Below are 12985 nucleotides of genomic sequence, written 5' to 3'. Positions count from 1 at the left end.
CAGGGTTATGGCTCAGCATTATTCACCAGCATCTTCATTTAGCATAGGCACCCTTTCCAGTGCTGCTCTAACATATGCAACTGAACACGGTGCATGTTATTTGCAGTGGGTTGGTCTGGTTTTCCATATTACAGCCACAATTATATCAGAGTATCTAATCATAGAGGAAGACCATGACTCTGAATATGGGGTTGAGATAGACTGGACCTATTATTTATAGTCTGATAATGCTAAATAGTCATAGCCAGGGTCAAGCTCTTGTTCCAGCAGAGGTAGTACAAACTCATTTTGAAGGCATCTTCACCTCTGGAGTATCTTTAAAGCAACTATGTGCAAAGCAGGAAGAAGAAGAAGGTCAGGAACAGCCTACACACCTTGTATCAAGCAGCAGGCTAACCAGCAGCAGCAAAGAGGAGAACACCAGGCGAGGATGCTCGTGAATAACACTGAACTACATCCCACTCTGACGTCCCTTGCCAAGGGACAGCAGCCTGCACGCTTTGGAAGATGCAGGGGGAACATTCTGCTGGCACAGGCAGAGAAGCAGTGCCCATCTCAAGACCTGGATAAAGCCTGGTGAGAAGCTTTTCACTGCAGTGTCCAAAGTGACAAATGTGAAAGCCAACAACTAATGAACAACTTTGCCCCTCTCCAGCCTCAACTCTCCTGCAACAGTTTTCAGAAAGAAAAGTCTCCTATAGAATTTATTCTCGGTCGCTCAAAAAAAAACCCCCAATCCCAACTCGCTCACATTCATGTCCAACAACAGCAGCACATCCTGGGAGCTGGACCTCAGCTCCGACCCCACGTGGGAACAACTTACACTGAACTCCACAACTTGGGTGCCAGCTTGGAGCAAAGATGACTATGAAAGCAAATCTCATTACTTGCACCTATTACCTGGTTTGATGCAATTCTCCCTCGATGAAGTCACTTTCTGGAGGAAAGGTTTTTTCCCCAGGAAAACCACAACAGAAAGCCTCATTTCTGGATATGCTTTGGCTTTTTGACTCAGCAGTAAATATGTTACCATACTATAGCCAAGAAAGAAAGATGATGCTCATGTCAGGACATTTTCAAAGTCTTTCCTCAAGAGCTACCTGCATGCCCAACATGTAGCATCACCAAATAAACTTGTTCAACTTAAGACGAGGGACTGGTATCTGATGCCGCTTGGCTTGTCTCCTCCAGTGGAATTCAGGAGTCAGAACTGAAAGTAAGCCAGAGCAACCGCCAAGATCCTCACCATCCACTTTCGACTAACATCTCAATTACAGCCTCTACGAGTTTCACCAAAGAGACTGTTAGCAGCCCGCAAAACAGTCAATGTTTCAAACCAATTTACTCCTGCATACAGACACCGTGCAGTTGCTGGGATGAAAGCGGAGGAAGCCGTAAGGCTCGTGGAGGCGCTGAGAAGAGGCAGCGGGCAACCAGCCTGTGGCTCCTAGCCCAGATCAGGCAGGAAGGCTGCCCAGAGCTACGCCAAATACGATAGCTGCTCCTGGTGCTGCACTGCTGGGTGGGTTGAGCAAAGTATTTGACCCTGAGAAGGGAGAGGTTTTCTCCTCACTTTCACTCTTACAACTGGGTAATTTTCACTTCCCGTCTTGTGCTGGCGCTTGTTGGAGCTCTCCATGTGCCAGCTCAACTCCTTCAGTCAACAGTGAGGAAGAAAAAGGGGAAAAAAAAAAAAAATAGTTTGCTGCTGGGTCAGCGAGTCCAACCAGCCCATGGCAGGGTTTGAACAACTGAGAGCTGACCCACAGTGAACAGAGGAGGGAAAGAGAGAAGAAGCCTGGCTGCTTCGGGATGGTGAGCCGTGAGATCAGCTCACAGCACTTTACACGAGTTCATCCTCAGCCCAGCGCAGTTACCCAGGCTGCTGCAGGCAAACCTAACGCGCTTCGGCACAGAGGGTGGCTGGCAAAATAGGCATATGCTACCAAAACACACGTGTGAATCCCGGTCTCCTGTTTCACCAAATTCCAATTTTCTTTAGGAAATATTTCAAATATTTGAGAATTAATTCCCTAATTAGGAAAGCCTATGCCATGAGGTTTAAAAAAAAAAATAAATTAGAGGGAATAAAAGAGACTGACAAGACAGACTGATCAAAAGCAGCTTAATTTCCTTCCAGAGCCCCAAGGAGCAACATCCTGCGTCACCAGGGCACAAGCAAGGTCTGCAGAGCTTAGCTATTTCCGAAGCCCATTTTAACCTTAAAATAACTAAATGCTTTATTTTCCAGAACGAACACGTTAATGCATATTTGGCTGGAATTTAATTACAGCAATCAAGCGGAGAACTGAAGCTGAACGTGGCTTTGGCAATGAGAGGAGGAACAAAGGCAGCTCCAGCTGGCAACACAAACCACAGCGTAGGTCAGCCAGCTCCCAACCGCACGCGCTCCGGCTCCCAAATAAACGTCGTTTGAAGCACGTCACTGAATTCAACAAGAATTTGGAGGGGGAAAAAGCAGAGCTGCATGGCTGAAGTTTTCCTCCTCATGTATTATGCAAATGACGCCAAAGCATTTCTAATCGTAGGGGGGAAAATAAGTTTGCCGGGGAAAGTGCTTCCTTCCTTCCCCCACCCCGTGGGACACGGCTCCCACAGGTAACGCAAACCTTATCACCCATGGTCACCGGTGACGTCAGCCTGGCTCCAGGGCTACTGTTTTGGCCGGCAGTTACAGCTCAGTTTTCTGAAAGAGGAAAGTCCACTGATGATTTAAAAGCCTCTTCGTTTCTTGCAGGAAAGCAAGCGTTGCGTCAGCAGTCCCGGCACGAGTCTTCCTTTGGTGTCAGTGGAATTTTCCAGGGGAAGCGGATTCGAGGAATGACTGGAGCCATGTATCATGGCAGTTATGAAGGGACCTGCAGTTGCTGTAAAATAAACTCAGCAGTATGCATGTACACTGGAAGACTTTTCCGTCTTGGCACAATAAAGTCACTTGCGTGGCCAGAGAGGGACAACAGCTCCCAAAAGCCACCTATGTGCAGCTACAATGGGAAATGCTGAACCTTGGAGCCGGTGCTAATTGATCTTGGTGAAATATTAGCAAAGGATATGCTTTAGATTGAAACATCTTGAGAAAAGCAGAGTTATCAGTCGCTTAAAAAAAAAAAAAAAAAAGATTTCTTCAAAGCCTGATGGGGAGAGGCTTTGAAATTAAATAGTGGAGATACAATCTGAACCTACAGTATGAAATCATCACAGCAGGTAGATAAACATATCTGAGATGTGATCTACCCTAAGGGCTGAGCATTTGATGCCTTGAGAGCCTCCTCTAAATGAGAGGGACCCGCATGCAGCGATTCTGCCCCAGTCTTTGCAATGTTTTAATAAAATCCAATGTGGGAGATCTCTCCAATAATTCCGACTCTGAAATGCCAAAGAAAAACACATTCCTTGAGATCCACATGTGAGTCACTCCATGCCCTTCATCTTGATTTACGGTTACGAAACCCTTCTCCTTTTACTGTGGAAGCGGAGGCAGAACCTCAAGAACCATGAAGACTAACGAAAACTCCAGTCAACAGAAATGCTTTGCAGAGAACTCCGCAAAGTTTTGCTGATTTGGTTCGCGGAGAGATTTTATTATCGCTAACTTCCCAACTGAACTGGGAACATAAATGAAAGCAAAGCTGTCTAACCAGGTTCCATTGCTCTGGCTGGAATCTGCACCACAAAAAATGGGGATGTAAACAAGTTATTATAATGTTTATCACCACAGTGTTACCATATAGGGCGCTCAACTGAGTCCAAAGAGCTGCATAGCAGCACGGAGCACGTTGTGTATGTGGGGAGAAGGGAAATCCTCTTCTGGGCAATGCTGCACTGTGTGGCACTGAAGGCAGCATGGCAGACCCACTGCAAACAGAGGTTTGGCTCAAGCTGGAGCAGATAAACCCCAGGAAACCCAACGGCTTGGGGTCATTTGCTTCTCCTCACTCACTGCACTCCAAGAAGCCGCCCAGGGAAGGTGCGGACACCTGGAGAGTAAATCTACGCCTCCTGATAGAGGCTGCTTTTCCCCCTCAGTAGTTTCTCATGGATGTTAAGACTAATTCAGAGCACTCGGGGTCTTACCGATGCCCGACTGGAAACGAGGAAGAGCACACAGTTGTCTATCCTGCCCGCTCTTCCTTCTGTGGCAGGACAAAGAGGAACAAATGAAGGATTTCTTAAAAGAAACAGCCAACATTTCCACAGGGAAAACTAAGAGGAGACAAAATCCATCAACCTACTGCACCATCCTCATACAACAGGAGGAGATGCTATTACTAAGCCCACCAAAATACCTAACTCTATTTGAGCAACAGCTGCTTCTGTACAGAGGCCCTGCCAACCACACTCAAAAAATCAGGAACAGATCCAGCCAGTGGCATGGGGAGGCCACCAGAAGCTGTTGGGAAAGTTGACGATGACCCAGGAACGCTTAGAATTACAGATTCTTCCAAAACACAAGTTCAGTTGGTTTGTGATCTCACACACACACACACACACACACACACTCATGAATCATTCCATTTGCATTCCCTTACTTTTGCCCCTCCTTTACCTAATCAGCCTCATTCCAACACTTTCTAACTTGCAAGCTCTGGGTAACCTGCATTCATTGATTTTAGACTCCAGGTTATCTTGTTCATTAACGTGCTCACCCCAGAGACTAACAACGACCTATTACAAAGACAACTTGAGCTAGCTTGAAAAAAATAGCGCAAGGGCGAGCTCTGCCAAGAGAACACGTAACCTTTTGTCCCAGGGTCTGCAGCATTATGTAGCATCTCATAATCGAGGGCTACTGCCACCTCAACAGAAGCTGGAAAGAAGCACAACACTCCTTGCTAGAAACGTTTTATGAAGGATTTATAGTTTGCTACAGAATAGCTGCCCTTTCTGACATTGCTTTAAATTTTACAGTGTCCCTACTCAAAGGTGTTATTTTTACTTTTTAATGGCTGCGTAAGTGCACTCCATCGATAATCTCTAGCCCAGCTGAATAAAACTTCCTTCCAAAAAACCGTTGTGCGTGTGATAATCACAGGACGGTTCACCGGGACACTGCTCCTTCCTGGCAGCTTCGGAACTGCTGTCACCTCCTGTCCTGCCTGCAGGACATCTCCGAGGACAACAGCCTCCTCCTCACCCCGCTTGGTGCCAGCGTCCCACAGAATTTGGTGTCCTGACAACTTGTCTGTGTGGAATTAGCTTTCTGGTCAACAACCACCTAGTGCTACCCCAGCCTACGGGGCAGCGATACTGAGCCTGCTGCCCTCACCAGAGAGTCCAATTCCTCACTGTCCCTCAGTGCTTTGGAAATACAAACGTTAACAGGTCCCGCAACACTAACTGCATTGCTTAATGTGCTCCTGAAACAACCAGATTCGCTCGGATGACAGAGGATAAAGACCTGTGCAACAAGGGAAGGATTAAAGCAAATTACTGTTTCTGTGCACAGGACCTTTGCTCGCAGCTAAAGACCAGCAGCCTGGGTAAGAACATCTTGCACTGCTCTAAGTGTCTTCAAATAAAATATTTCATGCCACTTCTTTATCCCCGAAATGATTTGCACAACAGTGAGCTATACCGGCAAGGCAGAGATATAAAGCAGAAATTTTGCACTCAGCAAAATCAGTCACAGCCTGGGGCATCAGAACTCGTTCTGGAGATGGGGAGCACAAGGACAGACAGCCAAGTTATCCCTCTAATTGATCATAAAGTGTCCTGGCTTGTTTAAGTCTTCGATGCCTGAGGAAGAAGGAGGAGGAGGAGGGGGAGGAACAATTTTACTAGCATTGCAATCTCAGATTATAAATTTCTTGGAGTGCTCATCTTAAACTTGCGGGGAAAAAAAAACAACCACCCAAAGCATAAAGCAGCAATTGCACACTCCTTCAAAAAAAGTCCCACATGTGACGATCCTACTTGAAGCCCAAACACTGCAGTCTCTTCTTTTAAGAGGTTCAAGGAGAAACATTTGCCCCTGAGTCTGTTAGGGTCTACAATCTTTGTCTGTTGTTCTAATTCTAATCCTCCTCATCTGTAGCAAGCAGTGATGCCAGGAAATCCTCTGGCTTCTCTGTGTTATTAGCCTTAACTGCTCTGCTGTTGTTTAGAGATCAGATTAAACCTTCCTGCTTTCAATATAATGGAAAAGGAATTTGTTTTCATGTTCCTGGCTATTAGCTTTTTGCGTTTTCTTTCATCCCTTTTGACTCTGCATTCTGTATGTCAGCTTGTTCCTTCCCCCAGCCTCTACTTGAGGGAGCTCTTACGCTGATGAACAGACCGGCATCTACCTGTAATTACAGACATCCTCAGCTCTGCCTTTGGCAAAGCTTCTCGCCGGTTGCACAATCCCCGTGGAGCAGTTTTCCAATCTCCTCTGCTCATTAGTAAGGGAAGAGCAGGGCCGCGTGGGCTCCGTCTGGAAGCGGCATTGCCTTTGGTGCAGGAATGTTAACGGGCAGCTGCCTGCAGCCTGGCGTGAGCCAGCCCCCATTGCCGCATGACTCCTGGAAAGGCCGGACTTGCCAAAAGCTGGGATCTAGTGATTAGGGAAAGCCCAGAGTCTATAAATAGACCCGCAGGTGAGCACTACGCCACTATCATGCGTCCTGCTGCCCAGGAAACGCGAAGCAATCACAAGCATTTTACACATGAAACAAACTCGGGAGCTCTTTAATCCCAAGATGCCAAATCTGACCCTCTGCAGCATGGCACAAAGGTATTTGGAGAAAAAGTGAGACGGCTCGAACTGCCGCACTGCCACGAGGAAGTTTGGAATCTGCCAAAAAGGTTATGTGGGACAAAACGGCACTGGCCAGAGCTAAGTCACACTGTAAGTGCGACGAAGGCTTCTGGGGAATGCAGCATAGGGAAACACAAACTGCTGGGTGAGGGGTGTCTTCTCCAAGGGAGATGAAGTTGAATTATGCTTTCACTTTAAAAAGCTTTTTAAAAATTTACTTCTGCAGTTTTATTTTCTCTGCAAACATCCACACACCTGTAAATGCTGTAAGTAAGAGTGTTCATGTTGACATGGGTTTCAACAGTGGGAACTGAAGTCCTGTTAAGAGTCCTTGGAGAGCTGCCTTCAACAACATAGGGCTTTTGGGTTTACTGGTAAGTACTCCCATTAATTCCACTCTCCTCTAAGAGGAAATACTGTGTGTATGTGCTGACTTAAGATTTTTTTTTGGAGATTTTAAAGCTTTCCCCTCAGTACTAGCTCCCTATTCAACTAAAAAATTACAAACGCTTCTTCCCGCCGCCTTTTAAAGCCCTGCACAAATGAAGCCAAAAGCAAACCTTGCTTGCTGTCCCTCTCTCCCAGCTCTCTGCCTGGCCCTATAGTCATCAACGCTTACGTTACAGGACAAGGCTGAGGACACTCCCAACAGTAGATTCTCTACAATCCGCTTCTAGAGAGAATAGTGGACTTAGAACAAAAAAAGCAAGGTGTATCAAGGACTGTTGTTAATTTACCAAGACTCGTCTTAAGAAGCCTGTTTTGGAGCTCCAAGAGGCATCCACAGCTCACTTAAGCGGCGCTTATGTCAGAGATGGGGCACAGGAAGGAAGCAGGGAACCTGAATCCACAAAGCCTATAATGCCACGAACACCGTAAATCCCATCTCTCGGCTCACACAGATGATTACACGGGGCGAGATGGATCTAAGATTGGCAGACATGGCCATCACTCCCACCCAGCAGCACTAATAGCGAAAGCTCTCCCACAAAGCCCTGTCCTATGACCCAGCATCAGTGTCAAGGGAAGGAGCAACCGGAAGCCTCAGCCTTGCGTGCAGTGGTCCTGGTCACGGTGACTGTGAATGACTAATAACCTGCGGCGCCAATCAGCTGATGTCACTTTCATCGTCATCATCATCACATGGCTATGGACAGCAAGATCTCTTCCATCACTAACCCCATGACAGCACAAACCAACAGCAAATGTGGTAATTAAGATGCACAAATTATGGTTGTAAGTGAATATTATAATTAAATGCAACATATAATTAAAAGTATTCCTATAAACACTCTGACACGGCTACTGCACCAGAGCACTCACAAGACACCTTCAAACTGTTCTGAAACTGCGACTTCCTCTTGGAAAAAAGGGTCATGATCAAGAATCATCTTTCCTTCTAGTAATGCAAATAAAAACTCTCGGTCAGGTTCAAGACTAAACCCTGCTTCCAGCTGAAACCACAAGTCCACATGGCACCTCTTTCCAGGCCTTCTTAGCCCTGTTCTATGTTAAAACACACTCTTCCTCAGGCTCATCATGTTTCACACCTTCCTTTAGTGCTTGAGAACCAACACACACATCAGGAAGAAGGAAAAGCTTCAATATGTCTTGGAAAACAGCTTCCCTGCACCCCTCTTTGCCCCAAGACACACATACACACGTGTTCCTCGACACGCTGTTGGAAGACTCCCTCTGCCGCTAGTTTCCCAGACACTGACACTGCTAATCAGCTTTCCTGGAGATGTCCTTCAGCAGGAAATTTGATATTTTTCTCTAATTCTGAACCAAAGACGTTGTGAGATTAGAAATTCCCATAAAACAAGTTCTATATTCAGCTGTGATATTTATACAGTGCTTTACAAATACGCCTAATACACAGTATACTGGTAAGCCATGGTACTTAAATAACTGACAGAGAAACAAAATAGGATTCACTTTTGAAATTCATAGACTTTTAGTCTGTCTGGTTCAATTTTCTGTTTCACACAGGTCAGAACCAGGATTTTCAGGAAAAAAAAGGCCACAGGCAAAAAAACCTGACTCCACATTGAAATTCCACCATAACACCTAGCAGAGACCCATTTCAAGGAATAAAATGCCTTCACCTTTTCTAGCCTCTTTTCGGAGTTTTACTTAATAAATCTCCAGATGCTTTTGCTACCCACAAACTCCCAAGCCAGCCCTGGTTCCTGTCAAAGGACATTTGCTAAGGCCTCAAAGGGAGTCACCACCACCTGCAGGGCTCTCTCAGCACTGGGGGCTCAGCCGACCTACCAAGACATACTCTAGCCTCAAAGGAACAGGGACAAGCCGAACATCTCCATACCTACACGACAGATCCTCTCCTCCTTTCAGAGTCAGGTTATGCACACTCAATTCTTACTGATGCTTTAGCTCCACTTAGTGGCCAGCGAGGATCATTTAAAGCCTCGCCTTTCTCTTGAAACTACCGCTTTACTCGAGAGTTGTGGACAATAGGGATCTTCTCCACTGTGATCAGTGCGAGCCTGGTTTGTGATCCACAGCTAAAACGACGCTAACTAAAACAGCAAGTCTGAATTCCAGCAAACACTTACCTTGGTAGCAGTGGGGACCGAGGCTTTGGTTTTTCTTTCTCCTTTTCACGTTCCCTGTCCCTGTCCCGGTCTCGGTCCCTGTCCCGGTCCCTGTGCTGCCTGTCTTTTTCATCTCTCTTCACCCGTTCTCTCTCGCGTTCCCACTCTTCTTTCCGCCTCTGGCGCTCCTTGTCACGCTCCCGTTCCCTTTCTCGTTCTCGCTCCCGCTGGCGCCGCTCCCGTTCTCGCTCTCGCTCCCTCTCTCGTTCCCTTTCTCGTTGTCTGTTCTCTCGTTCCCTTTCTCGTTCTCGCTCTCTTTCCTTTGAAAAAGAAAAGAGAAATCATCGTGACACTGTGGTAACATCTCGTAACAAAGTAAGCTGCAGGGTTTCAAAGTCTTGGACCGCAGTCAGTCTCATACACCCTCCCATGTTAGAGCAAAGCATTGAGAAAAATAATCTGGAGTCTGCTGGCAGTCACTGTTTGCTGAGCAGACAGAAAGTGGAGAGGAACAAAACACCGCATCATATTAATCACAGTTGTAATTTTCAAAGACAACAGTAAAAGATTAATTTGGCTTATTATGCTTATTAAATAAATGTATTGATGTTTACAAGTATTTAGTCCCATCGCTAATCATGTTTATAACAAGCTAATTAACTTTACAAACAAGCACCATGAAAATAATTGATGGTGCATCATGTGCAAGAATAGCGAGGACAGGCTCCTGTTTGTGCACTGCTTCTGTAGAACGGCACGGTCTTACAGCAAAAGGAAAGCTACCTTTTAAAGGACGGGACGAATACCACTGAAAAGCTCCCCACCGAGCAGGATTTTTTATTTTTGCCACCACTTTTGACGCACAACAGTTTACATGAGGGCAAATGGAAGCACAGGGAAAGGGTTCACAGCCTTATTTTCATTGAGCTCTACACCGTACGGCAGCGCAACACCAACCGACTGCATCTGGGATTTTAGCAACCGGCTGGCTGCTTTCCTCGTCTGACTCGAAGCAACTAACGTGCAACTCCACCAGTGGTGGACAGTCATGCCGGAGCTTCCGCCTGTACACAAAGCACGCCTGCCCAGATCTCATTCTTTCAGTCTGACCCAATAACTAACAAGCAAACCGTTCCTCAGTCAGGTTATTTCCGGGAAACTCCCTCCCTCTCCAACATTTCCAAGAATGGCTGCAGCAGTGGCCGTAAGCGCTGCACAACTGCCTGGTACCTGGTACGCAGAGGAGCGGCCAGTGCACACGAAGAGGAACCATCTTCCCATCTCAGACATGCTTTTGCCTTCACCATGCTGAAACAGAACATCCTCCCATTCCTGCATCTAAAGCGTGTTCTGTGCAGTAATTAAGTCAAGATTTAACTATTTGTAAGATTAAGCATCTTGAACATATCTGAAAAGTCCAGTTTCAACCACTGCACTGGAAACATGGCACCAGAAGCTCCTGCAAGAAAGTTGAAAGGAAAAGCGCAGAAAGGGGTATTACCTTACTTACTCTGTAGTTACGGTATGGATCTGGGTCTGTATACTGAACCCTGAAATTCTCATACTGCCCACCACGCCAGAACCGTTCTATTTCATAGTCATAATAGGGATCTGTATAGGGATCAAGCCTACAATGAAAAACAGGGAAGGTTAGAAAGGGAAATATCACCTTGTCTCCATACAGAAACACTACGTATTCTAGGTCAGGTCTTAGTCATTGTGCACTGACGTGAAAAAACATGTTCAACGGAGTATGACCGTACAAAGCGGTTTATTTTCTACATATCCCAAACAGACGGTCTTTTTTAAGTGAAGCTTCTCAGAGAAAAGCACAAACCTTTCTTGATAAACACAAAAAAAGAAACACTATGGACCAAATTCAGCCTTCAAATCAGCGTGGCAGAAAAGGCAGAAACACCAATTGCTTTTTACAGCCACTTCAAACGTGCGCAAATGTTAACAGAACATGTTTTGCCTCATTGATTTAGAGCTGCGTTTTCTGTCCATGCACACACAGCTAATCTCAAGCACCCTCACACCAGAAGTGGAACGGATGGTGATCTCCCACCGGAGGTGACGGGTGCATCCCAGTGCCGCCAGCACAGGACATGAGCTGCAATGCTCTGCCCCTACGCCTGGAATTACTCCATGCAGTGAAGGTAACCGCACCTGCAACTGATACTCTCCAGTGGAAAATAGGTGCTGATCCCCCCAGCACAGAAATGAACTGGCAAGCATGTGGCACACTCTGCTCAACCACAAAACTGGAATTACTTTTGGGGAGGAAAAGGATCTAAAACCCACCCTCCTTAAACCTGCAATGTTTCCTCCATTTGATGATTTTTATTAACATTATTTGATGCTTTTAATTCACATACTCAACAATATCCAATCCCTGCAAGCCACTTGGAGTGAAGATACCAGATCTATTGTAAAGATGGGGAGGTGGGTACAGGAAACAAGAAACTTCCAGGGCCACAGAGGAGCCAATGGCAGAGCTAAGATTATAAAGCAAGTGCTCCCAAAGTCCAGATTATCTGTAATGAGACTCTGACTTGTAAGTAAGGGGAATAAAGGGCCCACTTTTGAATTTTAGAAAGTGCCAAATAATCTAGAACAGGCTAAGAGGCAAGTGCTGCCGTACAAGCCAAGCGGTTGTTATTTCTTTCAGTGCTTTTAAATGCTTTAAAATTTCTACTTTTGTCTGAAATGATGAGCCAAGGGAAAGAGTACAAGAAAATCTTGAATACTGATGCTTAATTCAGCAAACTCCTGATGCCAACCAGACAACAGTCTGGATCCAGTAACATCAGGTGTTCAGAGAGACACAAAAAATCTCAAGCTATACCAAAAAGGAAACTCTACTTTTTAACCCAGCCTCAAATTCAAATCTCCCCATTCCCTTCCTATAATATTTGTGGACTTTTTATTCATTTAAACAAGCACCACTGCTATGCATTTAGGTAATTCAGTGCTTAAATCCTTAAGCAAGTAATTGGTGTCACCCAAAAAATCAAATACATCCATTTAGTTAATAAACAGCCCACCACACCTGATGGAACAGCGGTCTGTGGCCTAGGAAGTTTTAAGTGCAATGGAGAAAGGAAAGGGAATATTTTTTTACAGTTGCAACAGTACTGGAATCAAAGACCTGCTTACCCATAGTTAATGTTTTCTTTGATGTCCACCTCCCTATAGTTTTTCAAAAAAGAAAAAGGGATTCATGAACTATTTAGACATCTTCATATGTCACAAGACAGTCCTGAAAGCATTTATTAACATCCCAGCTGCACCACCAGTGGTTAGTTTGCTGCAAGGTGTCAATCTGTGCAATAAGGGGTGTGTGTGAGAAAAATCACCATTTTCTAGAGTTTACAACAGCAGCAACTTTGTAACTTTTGCCTTTACACACAATGAAGATCTCTTAACACCACAGACTGGTTATATATAAAGGTGCTTGAATTGTCAGGAATTCCATTTGTTTGATTACTGCTGTTTTAACACTGGCTACATGCAATACATATTTTTCTTGACTACAGGAAAAAACAGAAAGCCCTGTACCTAACGCAACAATTCTTACACCACCGAGGCAGTGCCATAAAACAACTAGAATGCTGATGCTATTTTATGAGTGTATATGAAAACTAAAGACACTGTATGGTCAACC

General features: G+C 45.4%; 1 protein-coding gene across 1 annotated transcript in view; it reads right to left on the bottom strand.

Annotated features, from left to right (window-relative positions):
• Nucleotides 1-12985, bottom strand: part of ZC3H18 (zinc finger CCCH-type containing 18) — a gene marked incomplete at its 5' end in the record, with an annotated part of 32348 nt that overhangs the window by 18446 nt on the left and 917 nt on the right. The window contains 3 exons of the mRNA XM_082005658.1: nt 9340-9638; nt 10829-10946; nt 12478-12510. Of these exons, the coding sequence (XP_081861784.1) occupies nt 9340-9638; nt 10829-10946; nt 12478-12510 (450 nt within the window). The remainder of the gene's footprint in view (nt 1-9339; nt 9639-10828; nt 10947-12477; nt 12511-12985) is intronic.

The sequence above is a fragment of the Phaethon aethereus genome, assembly GCF_964289735.1.
Source record: "Phaethon aethereus genome assembly, chromosome: 13".
NCBI classification, from domain to species: Eukaryota; Metazoa; Chordata; class Aves; order Phaethontiformes; family Phaethontidae; genus Phaethon; species Phaethon aethereus.
Note: the sequence above shows the minus strand (reverse complement) of the source record. Positions and strands in the feature narration are given on the sequence as shown.